Here is a 13,560-nt window from a genome sequence, read left to right on the forward strand (position 1 = left end):
CTTGTGAAGAGCAAAGGAGAAATTTGGAATAATTTTGTGATGCACAATGTAATAAAATCAAATATCCATTTTTTCAGTTGATTTGACGTCATTAAATGCAGAGAGCATGACAGTATTTTACCAAATGTTGTATTCAGATCTCAGTCATCTGAACAGACTACTTAAGTGAGGAGGCACAATAAACAAACAAACAAATTAATGTACAGCAGCAATGTGGAGATTTTTTCAAATACTGTGGAATAATATTTGGAATTTTTTTAAGAGTTTGAATAAAATCTGTTTTGGTATTTAATATTTCAATCATCTGTATATTTCCACTACTTCAAACGACCTCCATAAAGTACAGAGTGGTTTGAAGTGGAGAGATTCTGCTCCACAGGCATGCACACGTACTATATTATACCATTCACATGCATGGGGGAATGAGGATGATGGGTTTATAAATGCACAACACTGGGGATGCAGTTGATGGTCAAAATATTAAAATAATTCCACCTATTTGGTGATGTGATCCAGATACTTGTGAGCCTGAATGAGACAGGGTCAAATATTTTATTACATATATCACATCAGTCCTGAGTATGTGATTCACCTTTTAAAAAACTATAAAAAGACTGTCTGAAATCTATTTAAAAAGATCAAATACTTGTGAAATTTGGTGAATTTTTCTAAACGATTTGTATATTGCATCGATGGCGGTCACACAAAATCATTCCCTCTAACATTTAAATCGCCCACCTTAAAGCCACATTGATTAAATTTATGCTACATCGTAGAAAACATATTTACATAGATATTACACAAGCACTGTTTTTATGACTTTGTTCCAGGAGTGCAACAGAGACCATAATGAATGAAATAAAAAGAGTTATCTCCTACCCAGCATGTGGTTGGCCACATGGACTTGGATGTCCCATTCGCTGTAGAACACCATCTGACATTTGATGCACTGGTATGTCTTCTTCTGAAAATTAGACAAAGAGATGAAGAATTATTCTGATCAACTTAAATTAAAAATGATCCTGAATACTAGAAATCACTTTGGTTTTAACACTTTAACATACCAACACCAAACAATGTGAATTATTCAAGCTCATTGGTGTGTGACAATACCTCTTCAGTTTGTGAGGGACTGGCTCTGGGCATGGGGGACACCTGTGGAGTCTTGAGCTGCCCGCCGTTGCTGTCCCCAGCCTGCTCCCGGTGCACTGTCTGGATGTGGTTTTGCAGTTCTGCTTCAGACTCAAACTTCACATTACAGCTGGAGCATCGTGTCTTGGCAGCGGATGATGAGGATGTGGAAGAGGATGAAGATGATGAAGAGACGGCTTTGCCTTTCCCGTCTCCGGGGCTGAGACTCTCCCCTTGGATCCACGTGGCTGTAGTTGTTGCTGGAGTGGTGGCTCCACCGTGCTGCTGCTGTTGCCTTCCTCCGTTCACCGTTGGACTGGAGCTCTTGGAGCCAGCTGCTGTCACGCAGGATGCACAGAGTCCGTAAGGCAGCCCGTTGATGTCCAGCTTCACCAGATCTTGTTTGGACCGGAAATCTTTCAGGCAAGAGGCGCACTTAAAAGGTTTTTGGGTGTGGTGTTGCTGCTGGTTGTGAGAGATGATATTGCTGCGGACAGTGGGTTGGTGGTTGCCAGACATCGTGCCTGTCTTTTGCATGTGGAAGGTACCATGGATCTTGAGCTCCAATGTGGAGGTGACTGTCTGCATGCACACCACACAGCGGAAACCTGTCAGGGAGTTCCTCAGGTCAGGGTGCATCTGGCAATGTTCCAGGAAGTCCTCCTCACTTTGCAGTGGCATCTTACAAATGCGGCAGCTGCCTGTGTCCAGACTCTTGCTATGGGTGACCTTGTGCTCAGTCAGGGTGAGCAAGGAAGGGAAGCGCTCCCCACAGATAGGGCACATATAGTGTTTGACAGGCCCAAGGTGGGTCTGCATATGTTCCCTCAGCCCAGCCTCAGAGAAGAAGGTGCGAGAGCAGACATTGCACTTGTGGTTGCCCTTGATCATCTCAGCTTTCCTTTTCATCATGGCACTCTCACCTGGGCGTATATTGTGGTCCCTCAGCTGATGGTTAGTGAGGAGTGACTCCATGGTGTACGATGCTCCACAGATGTCACACCCATACATGGGCTCTGCAGTGTCCACCTCCTCCTCACTTCCATCATGGCTATTCTGGGACTCCACCACAGATCCTACTGCTGTTCCCGGACCATGGCTGTTAGTCAGGAGACCATGTAGCTCGGCATCTTCTTTAGGCTGGCCATCCCCGCCACCTACAGTAGAGCCATTAGCACCACAGTTCTGTGCCTTTCCCTCAAACACACAGTGTTTCTCCCTCAAATGCTTCTCCAGAAGGACAATAGCATGAAAGGCCTTACTGCAGAAGCGACAGTTATACTTCTTGCTGTGGGTAGTGATGTGGCACTGCAGCTCCACCTCTGTGCCGAAGGACTCCCCACAAAAAATGCAGCGGTGGGCACGGCCCTGGTTTTCCAGGTGGCTGTGTTTGACATGTAGCTGTAGGTCAGTCTCATGCCTGAAGTCCCAGTTGCAGGAGGTGCAGCGATACACCTTTTTCTCATTGCTGTGCTTGACAGCCAGGTGGAGCTGGGTAGACACCTTTGAGTCAAACACCTCCTGACACAGAGTGCAGCGAAAGAATACAAAGGTATGCATGTCGAGAAGGTGCTTCTGCAGGTCATCCACCGAAGTGAACTGCTTGTCACAGCTCTCACAGATGTAATAAGTGGAGGTAATCGTAAAGTGAATTGTCACGTGCTTCAACAGGGACTCCTGGTTGGGGAACTCTTTGTTACACTGCGGGCAGGTGAGTTGAGGCTGCAGGCCATCCAGATGAGTTTTTAGGTGAGTCTGGAAAAGGTCTAGACTTGTATACTTGGCTCCACACTGGTTACATATGAACTCACTGGTAGTGCGTGAGGCTGAGCTGCCTTGTTTCAACATGGTCTGTTCCACAGAAATTGGAGATGAGGGGCTGAGAGTGCGCAGGGATTTCTTTCCATTGTTGATGTAGTTCAGTGCCAGTGGAATGTTCTTGTGATTCTCCTTGATGTGCTTGTTGAGCTTCAGAACACTGTTGAATATGGGGGAATTGGTGCAGTACGAGCAGGAGTACACCTCTACTATAGACTCCTTGGGGGTTACAGCCAAGGGGGAGTCAAAGCGCAGGCTTCCCCCATCACAGTGAGTCTGACGAACATGCTCCTCCAGGGTCGCCTCTGTCAGGAACCCCATGAAGCACTGGGGGCAGAAGAAGGCATTGCTCTCCTTTGCCACAGGGCTGGGAAAGCCGTGGGAGCAGCGAATGTGTTCCTGGAGGGCGTTGAGGTCACTCAATACCTCAGGGCAGAAGTTACACTGAAGGAGGGCATCAGGCAAGCTGGCTAACAGGGCAGCATGGTCTTCTGCATTGTGGACCTGCTTAAGATGTTCATTGAGATTTAGTAAAGAGGGCAGAACCTCCAAACAAAATTGGCATGTGTGAGCCTGCTCTGGTTTATCCAGATGCATTGTTCGCAGGTGGATCTGAAGCACAGCCAAACTGGAAAATACTTGCTTGTTGCAGTAGATGCAACTGTAGGAGACTTTAGGCTGTTTGGAGGAACGTCCTCCGATGTCTGATGTGTTCTGAGCAGCCCTCTTTCTCCGCCCCCTTGTCTTGGGCACAGGCGGTGCTGTCTCCACCATTGTGGAGCTGTCGACAGAGAGGTTTGAGTCAGGAGTGGTGCTGGAGACAGAGGTGTAACCCACAGTTAGCAAAGAAGGGCTGTTGCTATGGTTACTAGATTCGGGGAGCTGGTGGATGTCCATGTGAGCATAGAGGTCCTCGACAGACAGAAAGTGCTCGGAGCAGATAGCACAGGTGTGGCCCTTCCTGTCTCGGCTGTGGGCCTGGTCAATGTGGGTCAGCAGGGTGCCCTCATCACTGAAGGGCTCATGGCAGTAAATGCACTGCAGGGTAGCACCCAGGGCTCCATCCTCTGAAGGAGAGCACTCAGGGTGGCACTCGGCGATGTGCCTCTGAAGCTCCTCTGGGACATCAAAGCCCTCCTCACAACGGCTGCACTTGCGAGTTTCTTTCAGTTTCCACTCATCAGCTCGAGAAAGGCTTGAGCTGCTGCCATCTTTGCCCCTTTCATGTACTTGCATGTGGCCGTGGAGAGAGCTGGAGGAAAGGAAGCCTCGACGGCACACAGGGCACTTGTGGGGTTTGTTAGAGGCGTGAGTTTTCATGTGGATTTTGAGGTGATCGCTGCGGGAAAAGGCAGAGTCACACTCTCCACAGTGGTACTTCTTGTCACCGGTGTGTAGCTTCACGTGTCGATCTCGACTGCGCTTGTGCTTAAACAAGCGGCTGCAGAAGGTGCAGCTGAAAGGGAGTTTATCGCCGTGGCTCTGTTCGTGGCGCTTGAGGAAGCTTAAGCGGCTGAAGGACTTGTCACAGAACTGGCATGGGTACGGCAGGCCGGGGCCCCCTTCATCCTCCCCAAAATCATAGTCCTCGCAGTGTCCTGGAGAGGTCTGATCCTTACTGGAGGGAGATGATGCCGGCCAAGAACATGATGGGTCATCCTCAAGATCAGCACCGTCTGGAGAAGAAGACAGAGAGAAGGAAAAAGAGAAAAGAGGGTATGTGGGGTAAGTCAGAGGAAAAAAGATGGAGAGAGGAGGAGAGTGTGAGTCAGGGAGGTGTTTTGTAAGACTGTATTAGCAACTCATTCGTCTCACTCTTTCGAATACAAAAGGTGGGCCACCGTGGTGTTATTTGTCATAGTAATTATAAGGTTGTGGTGTATGAATTTAGAATTCTTTGCAACTTAGACCATTTTTTTTTCTTTCACAGGAAACAATACCTCTCCTTAGGTGTTATCTAAAAAGTTACACTTAAATATGCAATTTAAAATATAATTAGTGAAGAGAATAAGTGGAAATACTTTTACCACAATTAACCTTGTATGTGGCCATGTAATGGCTTAGCCCACTGTGACTCAAAACACAGTCTCTCTGACATTTAAAGCCAACACAAGACAATGGGTGTACTTTAGGATGTAAGCCCGGCATGAGGTAAATTAGAACATTTCTATTATTCCTGAACAATTACTAGAATATTTTTGAAAAACAAGAGCCCTTGAAATGACCTTAAGACAAGAGAGAGGAGAAAAAAAACAGGGAAAAGCAGTTCTCAAGAGTGAAAGAGAAGATTAAATGTGCAATTTAGACCGCAGCTATGCATAGCCTTTAGGAAGCCTCCACTGCAAAACAGATGATTTTCATGAAACATAGGCCTTTCAGAACATCAGTCAATAGATATCAGATTATAGAATATGCATTATTATCATATTCGTCTGCTTGATCTGCGCTTAGCCGTGAGGCAACTGATACAGGATGGATGAATGTACCATGTGCTGATGCAGAGGGGGGGTAAGGAGGGGACTGGGAAACGGATAGGGGAAGACAACCGAATGGCTAACTCTTTCACCCAAGGACAAGCAGGTGCAGAGAGTGACCAGGGAACACCAGTCAACTGACAATGCAGCCCCCATTTGTTTTGCAATTACTTTAATGTGTCCCTTTTCAGATCGCTTCTTTGCTGACATTCCATTCCCCTGGTTCACTGTACAGTGATATGAATGGAAAACACAGAGCACCACTTTCCAAAAGTTCAAAAGGTTACAGACCACTTCTTCCCGCTGCCGAATTCTAAGTGCTGTGAACTTCCTTACCTAAATAAAACAACGTAATCCCAACCCCTTCAGAAAAAAAACTGTGTCAAAAGGCCAAAACTTGGAATGGGAAAAACAAGAGGAAACTGCAAAGATTTATGAGAGGGACGAAGGAAAAGCACGAGCTCTTTCCAGGATCCAACCTCTGTACTCTCCTTCAGCTGACAAATCTAAGTCTCCCTCTCTCTCTCCCTCTCCCCCTTTCTGTTGTTTTTGCTGGGAGATCTGCCCTTTGTCAGGATATCATGCCCTCTCTGAGCACTTACCCCCATCAGGGCCTATCTTCAGGAAACAGATGGGGTCGGAGGCCATTCCCTTGCCCCTCCAAACTGCTGAAAGCGGCACATTGAGAGCCCACCTCCACACCGTGGCCCTCCCGGAAACCTCCCACCCCTGGCAAGGCGCCCACTCTGCACACACATCTCACTCAAGGAGCAAACCTTGCCTGATTTACTTGCTTTATCTCTCATACACGTCTCAATGTTTTCTCTCTCTCTCTCTCTCTCTCTCTCTCTCTCTCTGGTTTGAGGGAGGATGGGTGACTCAGTGCTATGCCCTCCTCCACAGAGGGGGCGGATCTGCCCTCACTCATACTGCCTCCCAGGGTATAGGAGAAGAAGACAGTGCAAGAAGAATGACCCCAGCCAATGCCTTACAGTCAAACATATTGGCTTGGAGACAATAGTATAAAACAAACAAATAAATGGGCCTGTATACAAGGCTAAATTAAATTCTACTGTCTTAAATGAGCATGTGTTTGCCTTGAGACATTACGATGCTGTCAGGACAACCTCATTCCATTTTTTTCTTTTTGGTTTGTTTACTTAATGTATATTATTTATCTAGTACCTTAGCTCCAATAACACACATACATGAAGCCGTATCTATGGGGACACGTGGGAGACGCAAACATTGCTTTAGTCCTACTAGCAGCTAACATGTTTAGATGGGCAAATTGCTATGTTAATATTAGGTTTGGGGAATGTTACAGAAGCTGCTGTACACTAAAACAATACTATACAGATTAATAATCTTATTAATTTGCTACTACTAAAATGATTATTATACTGGTGTCATTTTAATATGCTGTGTGTGTGTCAGAGTGTCTGAATTCAGCCATAGGTGTAGATTTTAGGTAGAGACGCAGTGGACATGTCCCCATCAATACTGGTTTGGTAAAAGCATGAAAGTAGCAGATGAGTTTGATTTTGACAAAATTAAAGACATTTACACCATAAATTGATGCAGCAAAGCCACAAATTGGTGCATGAAATTCACCAGAGTACAGGAAATCAGCTAGTTGATGCTAGGAATTTCCTTGCAGGCGATCCCCATTCTCTCATTTCATGTGTCACCCCAACATTAAAATGAAACCTATCAATGCTTTCAGCAGTCCTTTGTCTCACTATGTTGACGATCAAAAAGAAGAAGATTGCATCTGTTTCGAAGACATTTAGAGCTGAAACTGTCCATTTCGGGCACAACTGTCCTCCGTAGTGAGACTTACTATAGTTTTACTTTCTCACACATACACTCAGTAATATACACACAAGAGAGCATCAGTGCACACACTGCACACACACTGGCAGTAACAAACATATAGATGTGCAGACATACATGTACACATAGAAGACACAAATACAAGCGCAATGGCCGAAACAAGTGTGTGAACAACTGTAGATGAAAGAGCAATCTTCCTCAGGAGACCTCAAGAGGAAACAGAGAGAGAGACTTGTTTTTTTCCTTCTTCACCCAGACAAGAAATGCCCAGGCCTCAGCAGCAGCCTGAGTAAATAAAAGAGCGGGCCTTACTTCCCTGTCTCTCGGGCCGGGGGCCTGTGCACGCCAGCACTCTCTGTGCTGCTGCCAAAGGGGATGCTGGGGCCTGAAAAACTACACCCTGCAGCTGAAGGGCTGTCTTTGTTGGTCTGCCAAGGCCTTCCTGAGCATCCTCCAGCCAACAGCCTGTCACGTCCTGGGAGGAAGACCTCCATCTTAAGGCCTGTCCCTCTCTGGGAGTTCTGTCCCTACCCCCCCTCCCTCTTTCTCTTTTAAATGTCTCCTATATGGAACAAAACAACCTCATTTGGAGAGCGCCTATAGGGGATGGCATAAAATGTGCCATAGCCATATTTACTACTAACATATAAAATCTGCCTCGGGCTGCAGCACATGAAAACTTTTTTGGGAATTTAAAGAAAAAAAAAAGTGTAGCCTGTAAAGCTCAAGGAGTCCATTTGGTTAATAAAGACATTTTTAACACCTTTATACAAATTAGTGTTTCTTTTCTTTCTTTTACTGCAAAAGCAACCTCTAAAAATCCCCCTTCACACGCAAGTCTCAGTTTCCTCTAAGCCAGTCTGAACTGCTCTTTGTGCACCACTTCCTCTATGTTCATTTATAGCACCCTTTCCCAGAGTAAATACTCCTGTTCAAATAAAATCCTTAATGCTGGGAACAGGTAGGTTTGCCGTTTCTGCACACAGCGGCAGCAGCTTTCAAAACCCCCGAAGAATGTTTTGATTTATGCAATTAATGTATTTGAGAATTAGCAAGATATATGAATGTATTTCTAAGAGAGTAAGTCATTAATTTTCCTGATGACATTGTTTCCCTTTGGACTACAATACATATGGTGGAAAATACTGTCTCCAAATTTTAAATGCTAAATAATATGCATAATTTGAAAAGAATTAGTGTAATTTTATTCGTGGCGGACAGATAACACTCTGTCATAGTGTGAGCCATGCGCAAGTTTAGAGGGAATATGATTTTAGTGCTAATTGTGTGTGCAACACAAATGCATCTGAGAGTTTGGTTTGTGGAGCAATTTCTTTAGTAATGGAATTAGAGAAAACCTTAATACCTACTTTTCTCTGATTTTGTGCCACAAATGAAAAAGACAGACAAAAGAGGTGGAATTAATTCTCAGCTTAAACGTTTTGGGGATGTGGTGGAGAAAATACAAAGCTTAAAACAGAAATGGTCTTTTGCCAAAATACCGTATTTGCACAGTGAAGGACGTAGGTTTTGTTTCAGGGTCGACCACCATAATATTTTGAGCATCAAACACTTAATTTTCTGCATTCAGGTGAATTTCTATGCACCAATTTGGACCTTTTCTGCATCAGTTTATAATGTAAATGCCTTTAATTCTGTCAAGATAAAAGTTTTACTAGGGGGGACAAATGCACAGGTTCTAAATATGGAGGTTGACGAAATCTACTCCGGTGTGTTCAGTGCTTAGCAGGGGTATTGTGTAAATTTCTAACTCAGACACAGCTCTATCTTGCCATTTTAAAATGTTGTAAAATGTCTTTACAACCACCAGCTCTACACACTGATATCCTCAAACCAAAATAAAAGAATTTCCATTGCAGTATAAATTTTAGATTCTCAACCGGAATGCCTTGGCTTTTTATTTTTTTTTTAAATTGTAAGGAAACACTTACATAAATAAATAAAGTTTTATTTTCATCATTATTTACTTACTTACTTTATTTCTTATCAGATATTTTGACATTTGTTAGCAAGTTTTGCCCTGAGCTCACTCAAACACACACAGTGCCTCCTAAACAGACATTTGTTATTCTATTGTTTTTTATTTAGTAATACACCCTCCTGAAACCTTTCAGGGACCATGGTTTGGGAATTACTCACTGCTGGTGCCCAGACCTTTCGTGTCTGAGGTCCTGGAAGCAGTTCAAGATGGCTTATCACTGCCTGACAGCAACAGAGTACACCTCTTCTATTTAGGAAGCCAAACTCTTATCCAGGTCCAGGACCTTATCTTATCAGAAAAGTGTTTTTGCTATCACTCATCTGCCACTTCTATAGCAGAGCTAGACTTTGTTCAAAAGCCATTCTAGTGAAGCAAAGCATGGCCGTGCTTTCAGCCGCCAAACCTTATCTTCCAGTGTGTTGTACCAGAGATCTGTACGTAGTGGTTGTCATAAGAGATGTGTTTGTGTGAGTGTATTTGTGGCACATTGGGGATTGGGGATTCAATGAATAAACAAAAAGCTGACAACTTGTCTGATGTAACACCGTGACCCCACTTCATATTCAGAGAGGGGATCTTTTTACAGTTACTGGGAAAAGTAGTGAGCCTCTCCCATGAGACAATGCATGTGTCATCTCAACGCTTTTCCTGTTCTGATGCCCAAATAGCAATGTGTGTCTGAACAACACACTATCATGTACGGCCCTGTTTGTGACACAACCACTTAAGATCTAATAGAGGAGGTGGTGAGAGAATTTTTTACATTAGCTAAGCCTCCAATCTCTCTGACTGAGTGAGAGAGAGGGGGAGAGAAAGAGAGAGAGAGGGGTGGTCGATTTTTTGGGACTAATTCCAGTCAGATGAACGAATCACTCAGTTGATTCAGGACTGAGAGCTCAGAGGACGCAGAGCTGTTGGAAGAGGCCCAGGGCTGGGCTTTACTCACAGTAGTCCTGCTACATCCCTGTTTTAAGACATCAAATCCAGTCAAAATGAAACACTGATAATTCCCAGTAGCTGTCAACAAAAGTGCCAGGTGGCTAGACGTGGCTTTTTGCACTGTGCAGCTGATTAACACACACAAATACGCACAAGTAGAGGTATTTAAAGGAGCAGCTATTTGCCGCTCAACCTCAGACATAGTGTTGTCTGTGCGTGTGTGGGTGTGTGCGTTGTGTGTATACTAAGCCTGTCTCCCTCTTTTCCTCTTTTTTTCCTTAGCAAACACAATATATTTTTTACACATCACTGAGAAATGTCAGGTCCCCCCACCCCCCCCTTGCTACAGATCAATCAAATCCACTATGCTACAGGATGAGAAGGAGGGGTTGTGACTGTGAGGAGCAACGAACAAGGATGCTATCTTTTACTGAACAAGGTAGCAAAACAGTAGATGAAATAAGGATTCACTTCCCGGGGTTTCATCAGTGCCGTAGCATCGAGTTACTCTGGCCTAACATCATGTACACAACGCATTTCCACACACATTCTCTTGAAGGAGAAATGCACACACCCCCAAAACTGCAGTCAATGGGGATTTTTTTCACACAGGGCCTGACACAAAGAGCTGGAACATCAAGCGCTGTCCTGACTCTGTGGTCTGGGTGTCCATTATTCTGGCCCTCATGGCTCTGTCTCTCAACCATGGGGAAGCGGCAAACTGTCAACTACTTTGTCCACATTACCCACGTCCCCCAGCTCAGACAGGAGCACTTGGTCACTGTCCCAGAAATCACAGTGCCCCAGTGGCGTCCCAGGAAAGTTAGACAAATGGGAGGCCAGAGGAGGAAAAGTAGGGCGGCCAGTCATCCTTTACTAGGCTTTTTCTTTCCATGATAGTGAGACACAATGAAAAGTGGAATTCCATTACTTATCGCAGAGATGTGTCCCTGCTACACTGATGTCTTTCCACCAACACGGACAAACTGAAATCAATACTAATGATGACAATCAATAATAATGTTTCTTGAGATAATGCCGTGCCTCTAAAATGACGGAGGATGTTTGTGCTTTGGGCAGGGTCTGCCTCTTTTTTTTCCTCCTGTGAAAATCTGCATCATGTAACAATCCATAACCGCAGTGTTTGAACTCTGAGAGCATGACTTACTGCCGATTAACAGATTTCTTATCCTCCATAACAACTACATACTATTACAACATATGAATGCCACACAGTGGATGACCAGACCTTTAACGATGCTGTTAATCAAATATTTGACTGTTTTAGAAATATCAACATTTCATTTGAACAAAGGCATCAAAAGTGGTGGATTGTACAACTTGTATGGAGGTTGTCTTGTGTTATTACGTTTTGCCAGTGGTCAGTTTTTACTGCCTGCATGCCTTAAGGTAAGAATCTCTTACAGTAGTGTAATGATAACCATAATTGGCTTATATAATGATAAGTCAAGCTTTGGACTGTTAATTAGCCTGATAAGGTTGAGTTGTTTTGATTTAGCGACTGCTAGTCATCACTATTTGGAGGTAACGTTAGGTGTTAACAAGACAATCTCACTCCCAACTCGTCAAATACTGACACTGATACTTGATCAGTGACCCTACACGTCAAACTATGACGCTCTAGCTATCCCTCCTGCGTCAGTTTTGGATGCTCAGGGATGGGGTGTTGATTTACGGCTGTAACATGCATTGTGTCTTTTTAAAATAAACATCCATTTTCACAGGGAATGTACACTTTCTGCTTGTTAAAACATACAGTCTCTTTCCAAAATAAAATTAATGTAAGTTACGTTACCTTTGAGCAACAAAAGCATGGGGTTAGGTTAAGAAAAGACGTCACGGTTTGCCTTAAAATAAGTATTTTTGTTGCATATGTGACATATGTCTTATTATGTCTGGTGAAGTACCTCACTAGCGTAGCACATATTGAATAACTCGACTGACTCTTGGTTTCAATCAGGAAACAAACAGCAGTTTTAGAGGTGAAAGTCCAGACCCATCCTCCACATGTGTGGACTTTCTCGCTGTTTATTCTATGCTAGTTGCTCAGGGGGTCAAAATATGCCGCCACCTGGTTTATCTCATACCACCGCTAAAGGGTGCCTCAGTGCACCTGTATATGACGTGTTGGGAGTGAGACCAGGTTTTGTTAACATTCTTTCCATGGCATCTGATGTTCGCTAGCGTACCTGTTATTTCAAATTCCTCTTGTATAACATTACTGATGTTAGCACTCTGGGACTATTTGATTAACGTGACTAATGCTAGCATTTGTCCGACGATAACAAAAGTTGAGCTTCTCATCCAAAGTGCCAGCTAACATAATGTCATGTTAGCCCCTGTTGGTTTCAGTGTCTGTATGCTAAAATAATAAAAGCAAAGCTAATACTGTCATAACCACAGTGTGATTAAACAATTTGCTTATGGATTTGTTTCAGAACATGAGACTAATTCTTCAGACACCAGTGTATTCATTTAGCTAAACTAGACCTATGTTACTTATGATGAAGCTTAACAGAAAGTTTGTCACAGTAGCCTTATTGAAAGGGGGGAATGCCAAGCTCAGTTAAAACAACAAAGGCTGAACTGAAATTACTCTTTTCTTTTAGTTGTAGTGGTTGTAAAATCAATTTATAGACATCACACAAGCATCATTTAATTGGACAAACAGCAGTTCCAACAGCTGCGAAGAGCAAAAACCACATTATTCTTTATCACCTTTTCACCCCTGTTGCTGTTTGTTGTGTATTTCTCTTGTAGGAGAAACAAGTGTTAAGTCAGAGCTGGGCAAAGTCACCGAGGCAGGGTTAACAAGAAATTAAATTGTCAAGAGTGCTTCATTTTGCTGCTTTCAAAATTAAATCTTTTTTCCTCAAAAGAGAAAAAAAAGCAAGACAAGAGAAGGGAGACATTTAATTACACCATTATTCAAGAAAGGTGACTTTGGAGTTCATAATAGGTTACTACTCAGAGTGCAGTGGGTGGGCTCCTGGGCTAATGTTGAAGTCTTATTGTTTCGGTTGAATTTGACTTGATTTGAAGTGTCTGAAATATTAAAAGTGAATCATACTGGAACCAAAATACACTTCACAGCGTGCATTTCATTACCTCTGTGATGCTGGATATAGTGTTTTTACATTACAAATAAATGTATGTTAATTGGATTCCGACTATCACTGCAGCAAAACTACAATTCAAATAAGCAGAATAATTTAAATGGTCAGTATGTTATACAGTATTTATTCATAAGTTTAAAACAGGCAGATAAATTGGCGATGAGCAGTAAGACCTAAAGGCGCTGCAATGCAAGATGGTGAGAGGATGTGTTTAGGATGTAGG

At 43.6% G+C, this 13,560-nt stretch overlaps 1 protein-coding gene across 7 annotated transcripts in view; it reads right to left on the reverse strand.

The window, feature by feature from the left end:
* Positions 1 to 13,560, reverse strand: part of LOC117263208 (zinc finger protein 521-like) — a 98,292-nt gene that overhangs the window by 51,059 nt on the left and 33,673 nt on the right. For 4 of the 7 annotated variants that reach the window (XM_033636409.2, XM_033636408.2, XM_033636404.2 and 1 more), the window contains exons 4-6: positions 1,114 to 4,625; positions 880 to 964; positions 496 to 528 (exon numbers count right to left, since the gene is read on the reverse strand). In XM_033636409.2, the coding sequence (XP_033492300.1) occupies positions 496 to 528; positions 880 to 964; positions 1,114 to 4,269 (3,274 nt within the window). In that variant the 5' untranslated portion in view covers positions 4,270 to 4,625. The remainder of the gene's footprint in view (positions 1 to 495; positions 529 to 879; positions 965 to 1,113; positions 4,626 to 13,560) is intronic. The other 3 variants (XM_033636406.2, XM_078173375.1, XM_033636407.2) reach the window with 3 other exon arrangements.

Source organism: Epinephelus lanceolatus, chromosome 12 (genome assembly GCF_041903045.1).
Source record: "Epinephelus lanceolatus isolate andai-2023 chromosome 12, ASM4190304v1, whole genome shotgun sequence".
NCBI lineage: Eukaryota > Metazoa > Chordata > Actinopteri > Perciformes > Serranidae > Epinephelus > Epinephelus lanceolatus.